Source organism: Tupaia chinensis, unplaced genomic scaffold (assembly GCF_000334495.1).
Source record: "Tupaia chinensis unplaced genomic scaffold, TupChi_1.0 Scaffold000165_2, whole genome shotgun sequence".
In the NCBI taxonomy this organism is placed as follows: Eukaryota; Metazoa; Chordata; class Mammalia; order Scandentia; family Tupaiidae; genus Tupaia; species Tupaia belangeri.
The window spans coordinates 2956430-2970729 of NW_006159640.1; the positions used below are offsets into that span (position 1 = coordinate 2956430).

Consider the following 14300-nt stretch of genomic DNA (forward strand, 5'->3'; position numbering starts at 1 on the left):
TTATTTTGCTGAACTCATTCCCCAGTTTTAGCAACACAGAGCAATTTGTGGTTCTCTCAAGCTGGCTGTGGTTTACCTTTTCTGATGTTTCCTCCATTTGGAATGCTCTTCCCCTCCCACTCCCCCTTAGCCTGTATAACTCCTATTCGTCCACTGAAACCCAGACTGTGGCACAGAGGTGAGACAGGGTGCTCTGCGAGGTTCACACCTGTGGGAAGGTTCCATGACCATGACTTCCGGGGGACACTGGGCACACAAATGCCATGACCTGGGCCTGGTTAAAGCTGTGGGTGAATCGAGGCATCACAACCTGCTGGGGGTGCCTTTTCTCTGTCTCTCTCTCATTCCAGAAACTTAAAAAAATAATAATAATAAGACTGCAACATAAAAATGTTTGAAATACTTTTTAAAGTTTTTTTTTTTTCCAATTTACTACAGGGCACATGAGTTCACCAGAGAGACATAGAGAGAAAGAGAGAGGGAGGGAGAGTGCGCTAACAAGCCACCAGGTCTGGGACTTGAACTGTTGTCCATGTGGGAGCTCAGTGCCTCAACTACCATGCCACCTGCCAGCCTGTTTGAAATAATTTAAAAAAAAAACAAAAAACACGACAGCTATCATGGCCCAGGAATCTCCGTCTCCTCCCCCACAGTGGGCAAGGACTCGCTTTGCTCTCCCAGCATCCAGCCCTGGCAGCACACTCCGAAGTTCAGGTTACCTGCCTGCTTCCTCATTGGACCAAGAACAGTTGTTTCTTTTTCTGTCTGTTTTTGAGAGATTTTTGCTATAGGGCGTGTGTACTCACCAGAGAGACAGAAAGCAAGAAATGATACACACACACACACCTGGGGGAATGGCCATGCCACAATCCCTTATCCTCCATCCTCCTCTCTGGATCTTGGACACGCACGCACATGTGCCCAATGTTTGTTTCAAGCCACGGGGTCCGGGACTTGAATTGGGGTCCACTGTGGAAATCCAACAAGGTAACCATTACGCTATCTGCTAGTCCCTCGACTGAGAATGTATGATTGACAGATTATGTCTCCTTCCTCTTTGCAGGCTTAGTACCCCAGGTCCTCAGTGCGTACTTGTGGACACTAGGAGTCTTATTCTTGCTCTGGTCTCCCGGGTCCCACTCTCCACCCTGTACTTAAACACTTACCATCTGGTCTCAGTCCCCTCCCCTCCCTGAGGCTCTGCCTTGGGGCATCACTCCCTAATCTCCCAATCAAAAGCTTTGTCTTCTCTCTCCATTCTTCTCCTTTGGGCCAAAATTCTTAAGACTTTCTCCTTCCTTGGCCTCAGGGCCACCTCAACTCAGCTGGTTCTCTTCTCACCAGATCCTTCTCCTGTGTCCTTTTTGGCGTCCCCAACCTCTTCCTACTTCCTACATCTGCATCTCCACGATTCTGGCCTTGGGGGTCTTCTCCCTGACTTGGGACCTCTTCTACACCTTATGTTAATTATGACATCAGTGCAGATGGCTCCTGAATCTATCAGGGTACACCCAGGAGAGCAGGAACTAGTGCTCGGTACTGAAAACATTGATCCCAGGAGATTGGTTACACAACGAGGGGAACACTGAGAAGCCAAACGGGGTCTGGTGACGCAATCCAGGCATCAGCCCCAGTGGAAGCCGCTATCATCCTGGGCGGGAAAGGCTAGAGCTGGAGGCAGCCTTCCCAGAGCCCCTGCGCTGGTCACCTGTCAGGAGCTAGGATGGGGGAGGCACAGACACTGCAGGAGACACCCCTGAAGGCAGAGAGAGGCTGGAATGATGGCCTCTCTTCCCTTCTCCCCACCTCCATCAGCAGGTGATGGGGAGCAGCTGAAATGCAGCACCTGCCTGACTCAGCACTGCAGGGGACACGAGCAAGGACAGCTGAAAGAACCCTGGGCCCAGAGCTAACTCAGCTCCCACATCCATACGTGCCCAGCCCCACACACCCCTACATACTGGATGGCCCCGGGTGAGAGGCCCTCAAACTCAGCAGGTCTCTCACTCCACTAATCTGTTTCCCATAAAACTCTGACTTCCTGTTCCCATCAGGAGTTCTTGATTCTCAGAGTCAGGCTGAAAACTCAGGGGGCCTTGGGAATAGCGGTTGGTGTAACGGCTATGTCGCATGTAGTCGACCGCGGTTCGCATCCCGGACCCAGTGGCTTAAATTCATGCCAGTGCGTGTGCATGCGTGCCCAAGATCCCCAGAGGAGAATGGAGAAGGGATTGTGATGTGGCCATGCCCCCCGGGGAGTGATTTCTCACTTTCTGTCTTTCTCTTTCTGGCAAGCACACGCACCCTATAGCAAAAACCTCTCCAAAAAAAAGAAAAAAAACTCAGGGGGCCTCTTTGGCACCCTCCAACCTCCCACGCCCATACTATCAGTTTCCAGGAGCAAAAGACTGTTTCTAGAAAATACATGTACCCCTCACCTGGTTCCCATTTTCACTGCCTTGGCTAATTCTGCCCCCCTCTGTTCCCTGGCTGCTAGCAAGGGCCTCTTCCTGGGGCTCAGGCTCCCCAGTTAGCCTTTCCCTGATTCATCCTCCACCCCAACAGACCCAAGCGTGTCCTGAACGCCTTACAAACCTGCCTGTCTCTGGCAGACTCAAACATGACGCTTCCGTGGCTTGGACCAGTCTCTGCCTTCCGGTCAGGACTCCCACCACGTGCTCTCCCAGACCTCATGGCCATGTGCACCCCTGCACTTCCTCCCCGCCTGCCTTTGGTCAAGCTGCCTGCAGTCTGACACTTCTCTTCTCCTGGGCAAATAAACCACCCACCTCCAGCCTGGACAGCCCTGCCAAGGCAGCACTAGGTTGGGGCAAATCTTTTGGAATGTTGGAATGAAATTTAACAAGAAATCCCAAATGCTTTAAAAATGTGCTATCCTTTGGCCCCCTAATTATATTGCCAGGATCTCACCTCAGAACATGGCCAGGAAAGTGACCGGAGGTGCCCATCGAATCCCCTGTGTGATGGCAAAGGATGGTCAACAAACAGGTGTTCAACACAGCGGACGTGGCTTACAGCGGACGTGGCTCACAGCGGACGTGGCTCACAGCAGACGTGGCTCACCGCAGCACCGAAACAGCCGTCCAGTGAGATTTTATGTATCCATTAAAGGTGCAAATTATGGACAGCCCAAAGCCTACTGGTGAAGGGAAGGTGAATCCCATGTGGCTGAGGTTCAAGTCCCAGACCTGACAGCTTGAAAAACATAGAGTTCACGTGTGTATGAGAGTTTTTAAAGAATTAGTCAAGCTTTGGATGAAAACCTCCTGGGAAAGCTTCAGCAGAGTCCTCCTCCGCCATGGCCGCGCTCCTGCTCCTCCTCCACCGTGGCCGCGCTCCTGCTCCTCCTATGCTCCTGCTCCTCCTCCGCCATGGTTGTGCTCTTGCTCCTTCTCCACAAACAAGGGCAATAGTGAGGCTTTCGATGGGAGTCATTAGGCACCATCTTCCTGTCCTGATCTGGCTCCTAACACTTTTCATTTCCTCATCTTAAAAAAAATCTTTAAAAGGTACCCCCCCCCTTTTTTTTTTTTTTTTTTTTGTTTTTTGAGAGGGTAGGGCGCATGCACTCACCGGAAGGACAGAGGGAGAGACAGAAAGTTAGAAATCATCCCCCAAGGGGAATGGCCACATCACAATCCCTTCTCCTCCATTCTCCTCTCGGGATCTTGGGCACGCATGCACACGGGCCGGCATGAGTTTAAGCCACCAGGTCTGGGACTTGAACCACGGTCGACTACATGGGAGTCCAGCAACATAGCCATTATGCTAACTGCTGGTCCCAAGGTACCCAATTTTATTTGGTCAGAAATATAAAACAAACTGTATTGACATGGTTGTTTCCAGGACCCTCTACTCTCTGTGATTTCTTTCCCCCTCTTTTTTTTTTTTTTTTTCTTAAGTTTTGCTGTAGAGACAGAGAGTGAGGAGCAGTGAGAAATCAACCCCCTCCCCGGGAGATGGCCATGCCGCAATCCCTTCCCCTCCAGTCTCCTCCCAGGATTTTGGGCATGCAAACATGCCCAGCATGCTTTTTAAGCCACCAGGGCCAGGATTTGAACTATGCAGTTCACCATAACACGTGCTCGCTGGGGCCTGCTATACCCGGGAGACGCTCTAACATGGACTCTGCTCCTGAGGCACTTGGCCTCCAGCTGCAGTGTTAGGGCTGAGGAAGCAGAGGAGGCCCTTGGCCAACACTCTGGGGTCGGAGCAGTGGCTGGGAGAGCAGCGCCCCTAGGGTAGGAGACTCAGCACTAGTCCTGTTGGCCTGCAGTTCCCTTACTGTCTCCAGGGCTGAGGCCCTCTGGCAGCAGTGACCCTGCCTCATCGGAGCTACAACCCTGGCACTCCCCCAGGGGCCAGCCCAGAATAGCTGCTCAGAAAGGGCTTGTGGAGTGGATTTGGAGAACGACCCTGAGGCCCAGGGGGACCAGACCACCCCTTCCAGAGGACAAGGAACTGAGACTCTGTGGGGGGTCCAGGACTGGCTCTGCCTGGGTGGCAAGTCACAGCTTCATGTCCCCCCACCCGTACAAAGATTGGAGCAGATGGTACAGGATGGGACCCTCTCTCTGGCAGTCCCCAGCAGAGGTCTCCCTGGATTCCTGTCAGCCTGCCATATGCTGCATGCCCTGACCATACAGACAGATAGACAGAATCTCTCTGCTCAAACTGAGGTAGGAGTTAGACCACACTGACTGGTAGATAGGGTAAGGGCCCCAAAAGGAAGTTGCTGTGTTTTCATTTTTAATGACGTCTCCGTGTTTTTCCTCTAGATCTGATTAATGTGCAATGTATGCCCCTTTTACATGTCTCTAAAGAATTCATGACTCCTTGCTAATAAGTCAGGAGATAGGGACATTGAGCACACAGACACGATAAGGCCAAGATGGAGTCACAGTGCTGACCCCACAGAGAACAGGGTAACAAGTCATTCAGACTACCACGTAACCATTTCCTAAATCTCACTTTTCAGAAAGCCATCCCATTGCTCAGACTGCTAGATAAAAATCCCTTGCCTCCAGCCTTTCTTCAAGCGATCGGGCCTCCTTCCACTATATTGGAAGCTCTTTCTCCTTCCCTAATAAACTCCGCTTTGCTCTCCTCTCTGTGTCTGCGTCTCTAATTCTTCATGAGCGTAGGACAAGAACTGACATGGGTATTGGGTCTGATCACCCAGCACTGCTGCCTCAAAACCTCCCACTCACCATCCTCCTTCACCACAGCACCTCACCCACCTCCCTCCCAGCACCCTGAACTCGCCACTCACTGTGCTGGCCCTTCCCCATACCCTGCCAGATGGTACCCCTGTGCTCAGGTCCGCCCCGCTCCCTCCCTCCCCTGGCCTCTCTCAGTACCTTCAGCCTCTCCATTCCATCCCATTCTCTCTGACACCCCACCCCCACTGGTGCTCTGAGGACTCTGTCCTCGCCAGCATCACCCTCGCTCGCTGTCAAATCCAGGCCCCCTTGGCGTTCTTACTGGGCTCCGGCACGGCTGACCCTGCGACACCTCCCCTCCTCTCTGTGCTGGGCCCTGTCCTCCACTGATGCCTCCTTCCTCCCCTGTCCCTCATGTCAGTGGCCCCCAAGGTCTGCCTCTACTTCTTTCCGTCTCTGCCTTGAGCAGGAAATGATGTCCATACTCTTGTCTTTGACCCTGATCTCCCACTTGATTGCCAGACCTCTGCATCCGGTTCCCTCCTGGGTCCGCAACCCGCATGGTCTCAAACAAACTCCCTCCACCTTGACCTGCTCCTACCCACCAGTGTCCCTCCATCTGCCTACCTGGACGTCACTCTAGATACACGCACACACGCATTCAAATCAATCGCCAAGTGCCTCTCTGGGTTTCTCTGTGAACCTGGGCTAAGTCCCTCTGCAGGTTTCAGGCGATCCTTGGACTCATTTATACCCAGGGTCCCTGGAACAAGGGCTGTCTCTAACTGGCTTCCCCCTCTGGGACTCCCAGAGCTCTCTCTGCCTGAGGTAGTGACTCAGTCCCTTCCCTGCAGACTGGGCACTGGCAGTCCCAGGAGCAGCCTGACATAACCCAGACCCGCCTGCCAGGACTATCAGTTTCAATCCCAGTAGATAATCTATCAGCCACAATCGTGGATGGCAGGAGTATCCATGTCCCTCGGTCAGATCTAATCTGTCATCAACCCTTGCCTGAGCTGTGGGATTCCCTGGGGCAGGGTGGAAACCTTAGAGATGGAAGAGAAGAGGAAACTAGAGCTCTCCCAGTCCAGCTGCTTCATTTTGCACAGGGTGAGAAACGAGGCCCAGAGAGGGGCAGACACCTGCTCCAGGTCTCCAGGAAAGCCAGGCCAAGCTGGGCTAAATCTGTGGTCTTCCAACCCCAGGCAGGGACAGACAGGCAGGGGGTGGGGGCCAGCATCCTCTGCTGCCTCTTACTGTGCTCAAAGGTCGTTGTCAGGGTGGCAGGATTTTCTGCTTGACCTGTTAAGATTCTGGGAGGGCTAGGGGAAGGGGAAGAGGTAGAGGGCGGGGAGGAGGAGGGGCTTCAGGCACTATTTCCAGGCCAGGACATTCCAGGGCTCCTGAGCTGCTAGGCCTAGGGGAGAGTTAGGTGCTGCTGAGGGCTCTGCCTCCTACCTGATCCTGACTGTAGGAGCCTCCAGGACTACAGGCCAGGAGGGGCTGGTGGGAGCATTCCCCACAGAAGGCATCATGGGCTGCGGGAAGCGGGCCAAGTGGGCGCTTGCCGGCAGTGCCAGCGTGGCTCTGGTGTTTGCCATCGGAATGGTCCTGGGCTTCACTCTGCAGCGGCGCATCCCGCCAGGTAGGAGCCTCCCCTCATGCTCTTCGTCCAGCTTCCCCATCACTCCTTCCCGACTCTCAACCTCAAAAAGACTCATTCCTCACCCACAGCTCCATGAGGGGACTTCAAAGAGTGCATGGGAGGGAGTGGCAGGTGGCGTGGTAGTTAGGGTGCTGGCTCCCACATGGCCGACCAAGGTTCATGTCCTGGACCTGGAGGCCTGCTTTCTCATTCTCCCTTTCTCTTTCTCTCTCTGGTCAATTTGAAGAATAACGATAAATGGGGCCAGCAGTTGGCGTAATGGCTATGCCGCTAGACTCCCATGTAGTCGACCGCAGTTTGAGTCCCGGACCCGGTGGCTTAAAACTCACGCTGGGCATGTGTGTGTGTGTGCCCAAGATCCCAAGAGGAGAATGGAGGAGAAGGGATTGTGGCGTGGCCATCCCCCCTAGGGGGTGATTTCTCACTTTCTGTCTCTGTCTCTGTCTGTCTGGCGAGCGCACATGCCCTATAGCAAAAACCTCTCCAAAAAAAAAAAAAAGTAAAAGAATAACGATAAATAAATAAAATGAAATGTTTTTGAGGGGAAGAGGTTTTTTCTATAGGGCACATACATTCGCCAGAAAGACAGAGAGAGACAGAGAGACAGAAAGCAAGAAATCACCCCCCAGGGAGGATGGCCACACCGCAATCCCTTCTCCTCCTCAGGATCTTAGGCACGCACAACACACATGCCCGGGGTGAGTTTAAGCCACCAGGTCCAGGACTCGAACTGTGATAAACTACATGGGAGTCCAGCGGCATAGCCATTACACCAACTGCTGGTCCCGAAATGAAATATTGTTAAAAGTTTATAGAAAAAATGAAATAAAAGTACGAGTTTTTTGTTTTTTTGGAATAGGGCGTGTGTGCTCACTAGAGAGAAAAAGAGGAAGGGAGAAATCACCCCTGAGGGGAGGACCACTCTGCAATCCCTTCTCCATTATTTTCTCCCGATCTGAGACGCACACATATTGTGCCCAGCATGTTTCTCAAGCTGCTGGTCTGGGACTCAAACCACACAGTTGGCCATGAGGGATGCAGCTGCCTTAACCACCATGCCACCAGCTGGCCCAGTACAAGTTTACTTTCGTGAAAAAAAAGAAAGAAGAAGAAAAAGAGAGGAAGGAAGAAATCCACACATAGCTTTTTTTTTTTTTTTTTTTTTTTTTTTTGAGAGATTTTCACTGTAGGGCGCGTGTGCTCACCAGACAGAGACATAGAGACAGAAAGCGAGAAATCACCCCCCAGGGGGGATGGTCACGCCGCAATCCCTTCTCCTCCATTCTCCTCTCGGGATCTTAGGCACGCACGCCCGCGCGCCCGGCGTGAGTTTTAAGCCACCAGGTCCGGGACACGAACCGCGGTCGACTACGTGGGAGTCCAGCGACATAGCCATTACGCTAACTGCTGGTTCCCCACACATAGCTTTTTCAAAATATTGATACATGTTTTCCACCGACTTTTTGAAAACCCCTCATATTTGCTTCTTGATCCCCAACCTTACAGACTTCACTCCTGCAGAGGGTCCCGTTAACTTTCTTTTCATCAGCTGTCTGACGGGCACCGGATCTTAGCCTGCAGCCCAGACCTCCCTCTTGTGCCCTCGAATGAACGTATCTTCTTGGGGGTCGTGTGGGCACCTGGCTCATAGAGGAAGCTGAACCCCCACACTGTCCCCCACCTGCTCACCCCCCTTGTCTCTCTGTAAAGGGCCTCCATCCCACAGGCCCCTGGGATCTGTCTCATGCCTGTGCTTCACACTCCTGAGCCTCGGGGCTCTGGATTCCTGCCCTATACCCTCCTCCCCCCTGCCCTGTCCACGGACTCCAGTTCTCATCCTGCACCCCTGCAGTGGCCTTGCTCTCCCACCCTCTGCATGGCCCCACCAGCCCACGCAAGCTCTGCAGCCCGGGAGATCTCTAAACGCGAACCTTCGCACACCCAGCTCCTCTGCACCGAGGTCACTTACTCCCACCTGTCCTGCCTCTCTGTCTTGCCCTATGCCATTCCTCCAAGCTCCATCTGTACCCGGCCAGAGGCCACTGCTTTAGGCAACCACGCCCTTCCCCATGGCCAAGCCTTCGCTCAGGCTGTCTCTGTCTGAAATAAACTGTTTCTCCTTTTCTGTCCAATTCACACCCATCAGAGCCAGCAGGTGGCATGGTGGTTAAGGTGCTGGACTCTCGTATGGCAGTCCATGGTTCACATCCTGGACCTAGCTACTTGCTTTCTCACTTTCCCTCTGTGTGTCTCTCTCTGGTGAGCGCATATGCTCTATAACAATTTAAACTAATAATAAATAAAAATGTTTAAAAAATTCACACTCATCCTTCAAGTTCCCCCTTAAGTTTTCTCTTCTCTAAACTTTCCCCCTATCCTGACTGCCCCCAAAGTCTACGTATTTCCCTCTCTTGCAGCACTGGTGACTCCAGGTCTCGCTGTCTCTCTGCTAGGTTCTGTGCTGGACACACTGAGAGCCCGGGGAGGGTTGAGGAGGGAATGGGCAGAGCACAGGGACTGGGGCGGAGATCAGTGCTCACAGCACCTTTGGCGTGCGTTCCAGGCTGTGAGCAGGATGCGGCCTGCCGCCCCGACACGGACATGCTGGACTACCTGCTGAGCCTGGGCCAGATCAGCCGCCGGGACGGCCTGCTGGTCACCTGGTACCACGCGGCCAACAGTCAGGAAGAGTTGGGAGCTGCCCTGAGTGGTAAGTCCAGCTGTCAGGACCAGGGCAGGCTTGGGTGGGGAGGGGAGGGGAGAGGAGGGAGGGAGAGCAGATTGAGGGTACGCCCCTGTGGTCCCTGTGGCACTTCAATGGCTATTTGTGTGTTCTCGCCATACTCCATACAAGGAATTGGGTGCTCAGAGGAATTGAGGGACTGGCTCAGTTCTCGCAGTTGGTCAGCTGGAGCCTAGGACGTGAACCAGATGTCCGACTCCAAAGTCAGCCCTGTACCGTGCTCCCTCGCAGCTCCCCCTGCCGTGACTGTCAGGTGCCTACGGCCCTGCTGAGGAGGCCTTTGCCCTCCACACCCAGGAAGCGAGAAGGTCTGAGTTTGAGGTCCAGCGCTACCAGAGAGTGAGCCCGTGAGCAGACACGGAAGCTGAGTGTCAGAAAAGGCGATTATGGCAACTGGTCAGCAAGGTGCAGGTGTGGGGCATACGCTTTTTTTAAAAAAAGAATTATTTTATTTAACTTTATTTATTTTAATTTGACCAGAGAGAGAGAGAGAGACGGGAAGTGAGAAAGCCAGCTGCCAGGTCCAGGACTTGAACCGCAGTCAGCCATGTGGGAGTTCTGCACCCTTAACCACCATGCCACCTGCTGGCCCCACATTTTTTTAAAGAGGTTTTTGTTTTAGGGTGCATGTGCTCACACAAGAGAGAGACAGATGAGAAAGGAGGTGAGAAATCCCTCCCCTAGGGGGGGATGACCACACCACAATCCCTTCTCCTCTCAGGATTTTGGGTATACACACACATGCACGCAGTGTGAGTTTTTAAGTCACAGGTCTGGGACTCGAACTGCAATTGGCCATGTGGGAGTCCAGCAGTGTAATCACTACACCATCTACTGGCCCCTGGGGCATGCACTTTGCATGTCATGAGTTCTGGGACTCCCAGGCAACGAGTCTCCTGGGTACCATTGCATAGAAGACAAAGCTCAGAGCCGTTAGGCAGCTCACCAAGGCCCGCTGGCTGATGGTGGGCAGTTCCAGGGAGAGGCCCAGAGTCTTGGGCAGACAGGGAGACACGCAGTCCTTCAAGACGCAGTGCTCGGGCAAGTGCCAGTCAACTGGGAGGAGCAGCTGTGGAAGGTGGAGGGAATGGTCCTCGAACCTGAGTGTGCTGGCCCCACTTCCAGTTTCTAATGCGCTGATTCTGGGATGGGACCAGAGCATTCACGTTTCTAGTGAGTTCCTAGGTGATGCTGAAGCTGCTGGCCCCAGGACCACACTTGGAGAACCACTACTCAAGAAAACCCCTGCCACTTTGGATGAGGACACTAGGGTCCAGACGGGAGAGGGTCTCGTCCGAGGTCACACTGTAAACCTGTAGCAGAGCAAGGCCCAGGCTCTTATTCCTTCAGGGAAAAAATAAGGTCCCAGGGAAGAAATAAGGTCCTGTGGACCTGGGAGGAAGTGCCTGGGAAAGGTTTGCTGAATGAATGAATGAACGAATGAATGATACACTGGTTAGGGAGGACTTCCTAGAAGTGGTAGGCTTGATGGGCAACAGGGGCAAGCCCATAGCAGGCCGAGTGAAACCCACTGCTGCCTTAGGGATCTCCTCCAAGGGGAGGCGAACTGCTAGACCTTCGTGATAAGGAAATAGTGAGCCTTCTCTCCTGATGAGGGAGCCAGGCTACAGGATAAGTCCTGAGGGGCAGCAGGAGACCTGCCACCCCCAGGTTATCCCAGTCAGCCCGCAGTAGCAGAGGAGTCATGGGGGCCTCACATAGCTAGATCTTGGCCATGAAGAGAGCCAGGACCCCAACTGGGCAGTGCCTGACATCAGGAAACACGGAGAAGCCCCTTACTCTAGCTTCAGAGAGCTGGAGTGGACCCCAGACCCAGCTTTCCTGACTGAGGGTCCTGCCAGGTCCCTGGAGTAAGTCTCTGGGAGGAGGTGGTGCCATGACTGAGGTGAAGACCCTGGGGGGAGTCAGTGAAAGACAGGCTTGTGAAGCCACCTTGGATATGACTAGACACCTACGTGGAGAGGAGGCCAGAGCTCAGGCCAGAGAGGGCTGTTTTCCTTGAGCCATGTGATACAGGTGACCCCACTTGTCCACAGCGCCACTTCCTCTCTGTGAAGGGGGTGTAGTAGGGCAACCAGAGCATCCAGGCCAGGGCACTGTTGGTAGTTAAAGAGGCTATCACTAACCATTGTGCTGGGACACACACACCAGGTGGGCCCAGTCACCCCAGGTGAGCGCTCGGCCCACACTGTGACGGCTCACCCAGCATCAGCCTGTCCGAGCACAAGCTCTGGCCTGCACTGCCCAGCATCCAGGTGGTTCCAAGTCAAAAGGTGCTTGAAAATGGTTATCGAAAGATGAATGACTGGGGCCAACATGTGACATGGCGGTTAAGGTGCTGGACTCCAACATGGCCGACTATGTGGTTTGAATCCCAGATCCAGTCACTTAAAAATCAAGTGTATGCAGGACCAGCAGTTAGCGTAATGGCTATGTCACAGGACTCCCATGTAGTCGACCGCAGTTTGAGTCCCAGACCCGGTGACTTAAAACTCACGCTGGGCTGCATGTGTGTACGTTCCCAAGATCCGAAGAGGAGAATAGAGGAGAAGGGATTACGGAGTGGCCATCCCCCTGGGGGGTGATTTCTTGCTTTCTGTCTCTCTGACTCTGTCTGTCTGGTGAGAGCACACGCCCTATAGCAAAAAACCTCTCCAAAAAAAAAAAAAATTCAAATGCATGCTTGCCTGCCCAAAATTCTGAGAGGAGAATAGAGAAGGAATTGTGGTGTGGCCATTGGGGGGGAGGGGGTAATATTTTTTTTAATATTCATTCATTTTTTTTTAATTTTAATTTGACCAGAGCAAGACACACAGAGAGAGAGAGAGGAAGAGAGAGAGAAAGTGATAAATCAAGTCAGCAGGTCTGGTACTTGAATGGTGGTTGGCTATGTGGGAGTATCCAGCGCCTTAACCACCACGCCACCTGCCTGTCCCCGGGAGGTCATATCTTACTAGCCCTCTCTCTCTGTGTCTTTCTCTGGTGAGCACATGAGCCCTATAACAAGAACTCAAAAAAAAGAAAAAGAAAAAAACGACCAGGTAAATTAATGATAAAAAAAATTATGATCAACCAGTGCAGAGGGAAGTGGAAGATCTCTGTGTAAATAATAATTAGCATTCTGTGAATATTTATATTATTTACTTACTTACTTATTAGTTATTTACTTATATTACTGGTTTACTTATTTTGCTAAAGGGCACATGAGCTTGCTGGAGAGAGAGAGAGAGAGCGAGAGTGAGAAATGACCCCCCTCCAGGGGAATGAACACACCAAAATCCATCTTCCTCCCGGGATTTTGGACACGCACACATATACATGTGGGGTGTTTTTCAAGTCACCAGGACCAGGACTCAAACTGTGTAGTCAGCCATGTGGAATCCAGCTGCCTTAACCACCTTAAAATACTGGCTGGCCCAGTGTTTTATTCCTTTATTAATAAATAACTAGGCGCTAGCTGATGGCATAGTGTTTACATCGCTGGACTCCCACACAGCCGACTCCGCTTCGAATCCCGAATTTGGTGGCTTGAAAATCATGGACCAGCAGTTGGCGTGATGGCTATGTCGCTGGACTCCCATGTTGTCAACCAGAATTCAAGTCCCGGACCCGGTGGCTTAAACCCACGCCGGGCGTGTATGTGTGCATGCCCAAGATCCCAAGAGGAGAATGGAGGAGAATGAATCGCCACATGGCCAACCCCACAAGGGGTGTTTTCTCACTTTCCTTCTCACTGCCTCTGTCTCTCTCTCCAGCAAGTGCACACACCCTAAAAATAATAACAGTGATAATAATAATAATCATGAAATTTGATTATTCTATTACTTAGTCATTTTATACGTATGTCATAATGTAATGCAGAGGAGGAAGTAGAGGTATAGAGAAGTAAGTGGCCCAAGCTCACACGACTCACTAACTTCAGGGCTGGGACCGGATTCAGGGTCTGCATACTCGGCTGCCTCGCTCTCCTGCCTCGATGCCACATGGAGCTCCTGGCGCACGGGAGGGAGGGCAGGGGGCTAGGTAACTGCTTGTCCTCTTCCCCTCTGGAGAGCAACATGCCTTCCCTCCTGACTGCAGCCCCTGAAGGCTGGGCTCCAGCTGTGCCACAGGGCTGTCCTTCCCTCTCCTCTTTCTTCTTAATTTCTTTTTATTTATTTTAATTTCAGAGATTTTGCTATAGGGCATGTGCGCTCGAGAGAGAGAGAGAGACAGAAATTGGGAAACTGTCCCCCATGGGGGATGGCCACCCTGAAATCCCCTCTCTATTCTTCTCTAGGGATCTTGGGCATGCACACACACACACACACACATCTGGTGTGAGTTTCAAGCCACAGGGTCTGGGACTCAAACAGCCGTCCACCACATAGGAGTCCACTATGCCACCTACTGGTCCCCTTCACACCCCTCCTCTGAGCATGTCAACTCCCATGTTGTAATGTGAAGGGAGAAGACCTGGCAAAGATGCTGGGTCCGGGATGCCATCACAGGGAGGTGGGCCAGGCCCACAGTGCAGTCCCCTCAGTCTGCAGTCTCATCTGCTGAGCATTTGCTGAGCCCTTCCCGGCCAAGCCCAAGAGGAAGGTTTAGAGAGGACTAAGGCATGGCTGTCTTCAGGGGGGTCACGGATCTCAAGGGAGACACTGGGTACAAGCCACAGGACACAACCCCGAGCTCGGAAACCTCG

The 14300-nt window shown here is 52.7% G+C and overlaps 1 protein-coding gene across 1 annotated transcript in view; it reads left to right on the forward strand.

The window, feature by feature from the left end:
* The first annotated feature begins 6574 nt into the window (after positions 1-6574).
* FAM151A (family with sequence similarity 151 member A) overlaps positions 6575-14300 on the forward strand; it is a 23010-nt gene continuing 15284 nt past the window's right edge. The window contains exons 1-2 of the mRNA XM_006146120.3: positions 6575-6828; positions 9413-9559. Coding sequence (XP_006146182.1) covers positions 6717-6828; positions 9413-9559 — 259 coding nt within the window. The 5' untranslated portion in view covers positions 6575-6716. The remainder of the gene's footprint in view (positions 6829-9412; positions 9560-14300) is intronic.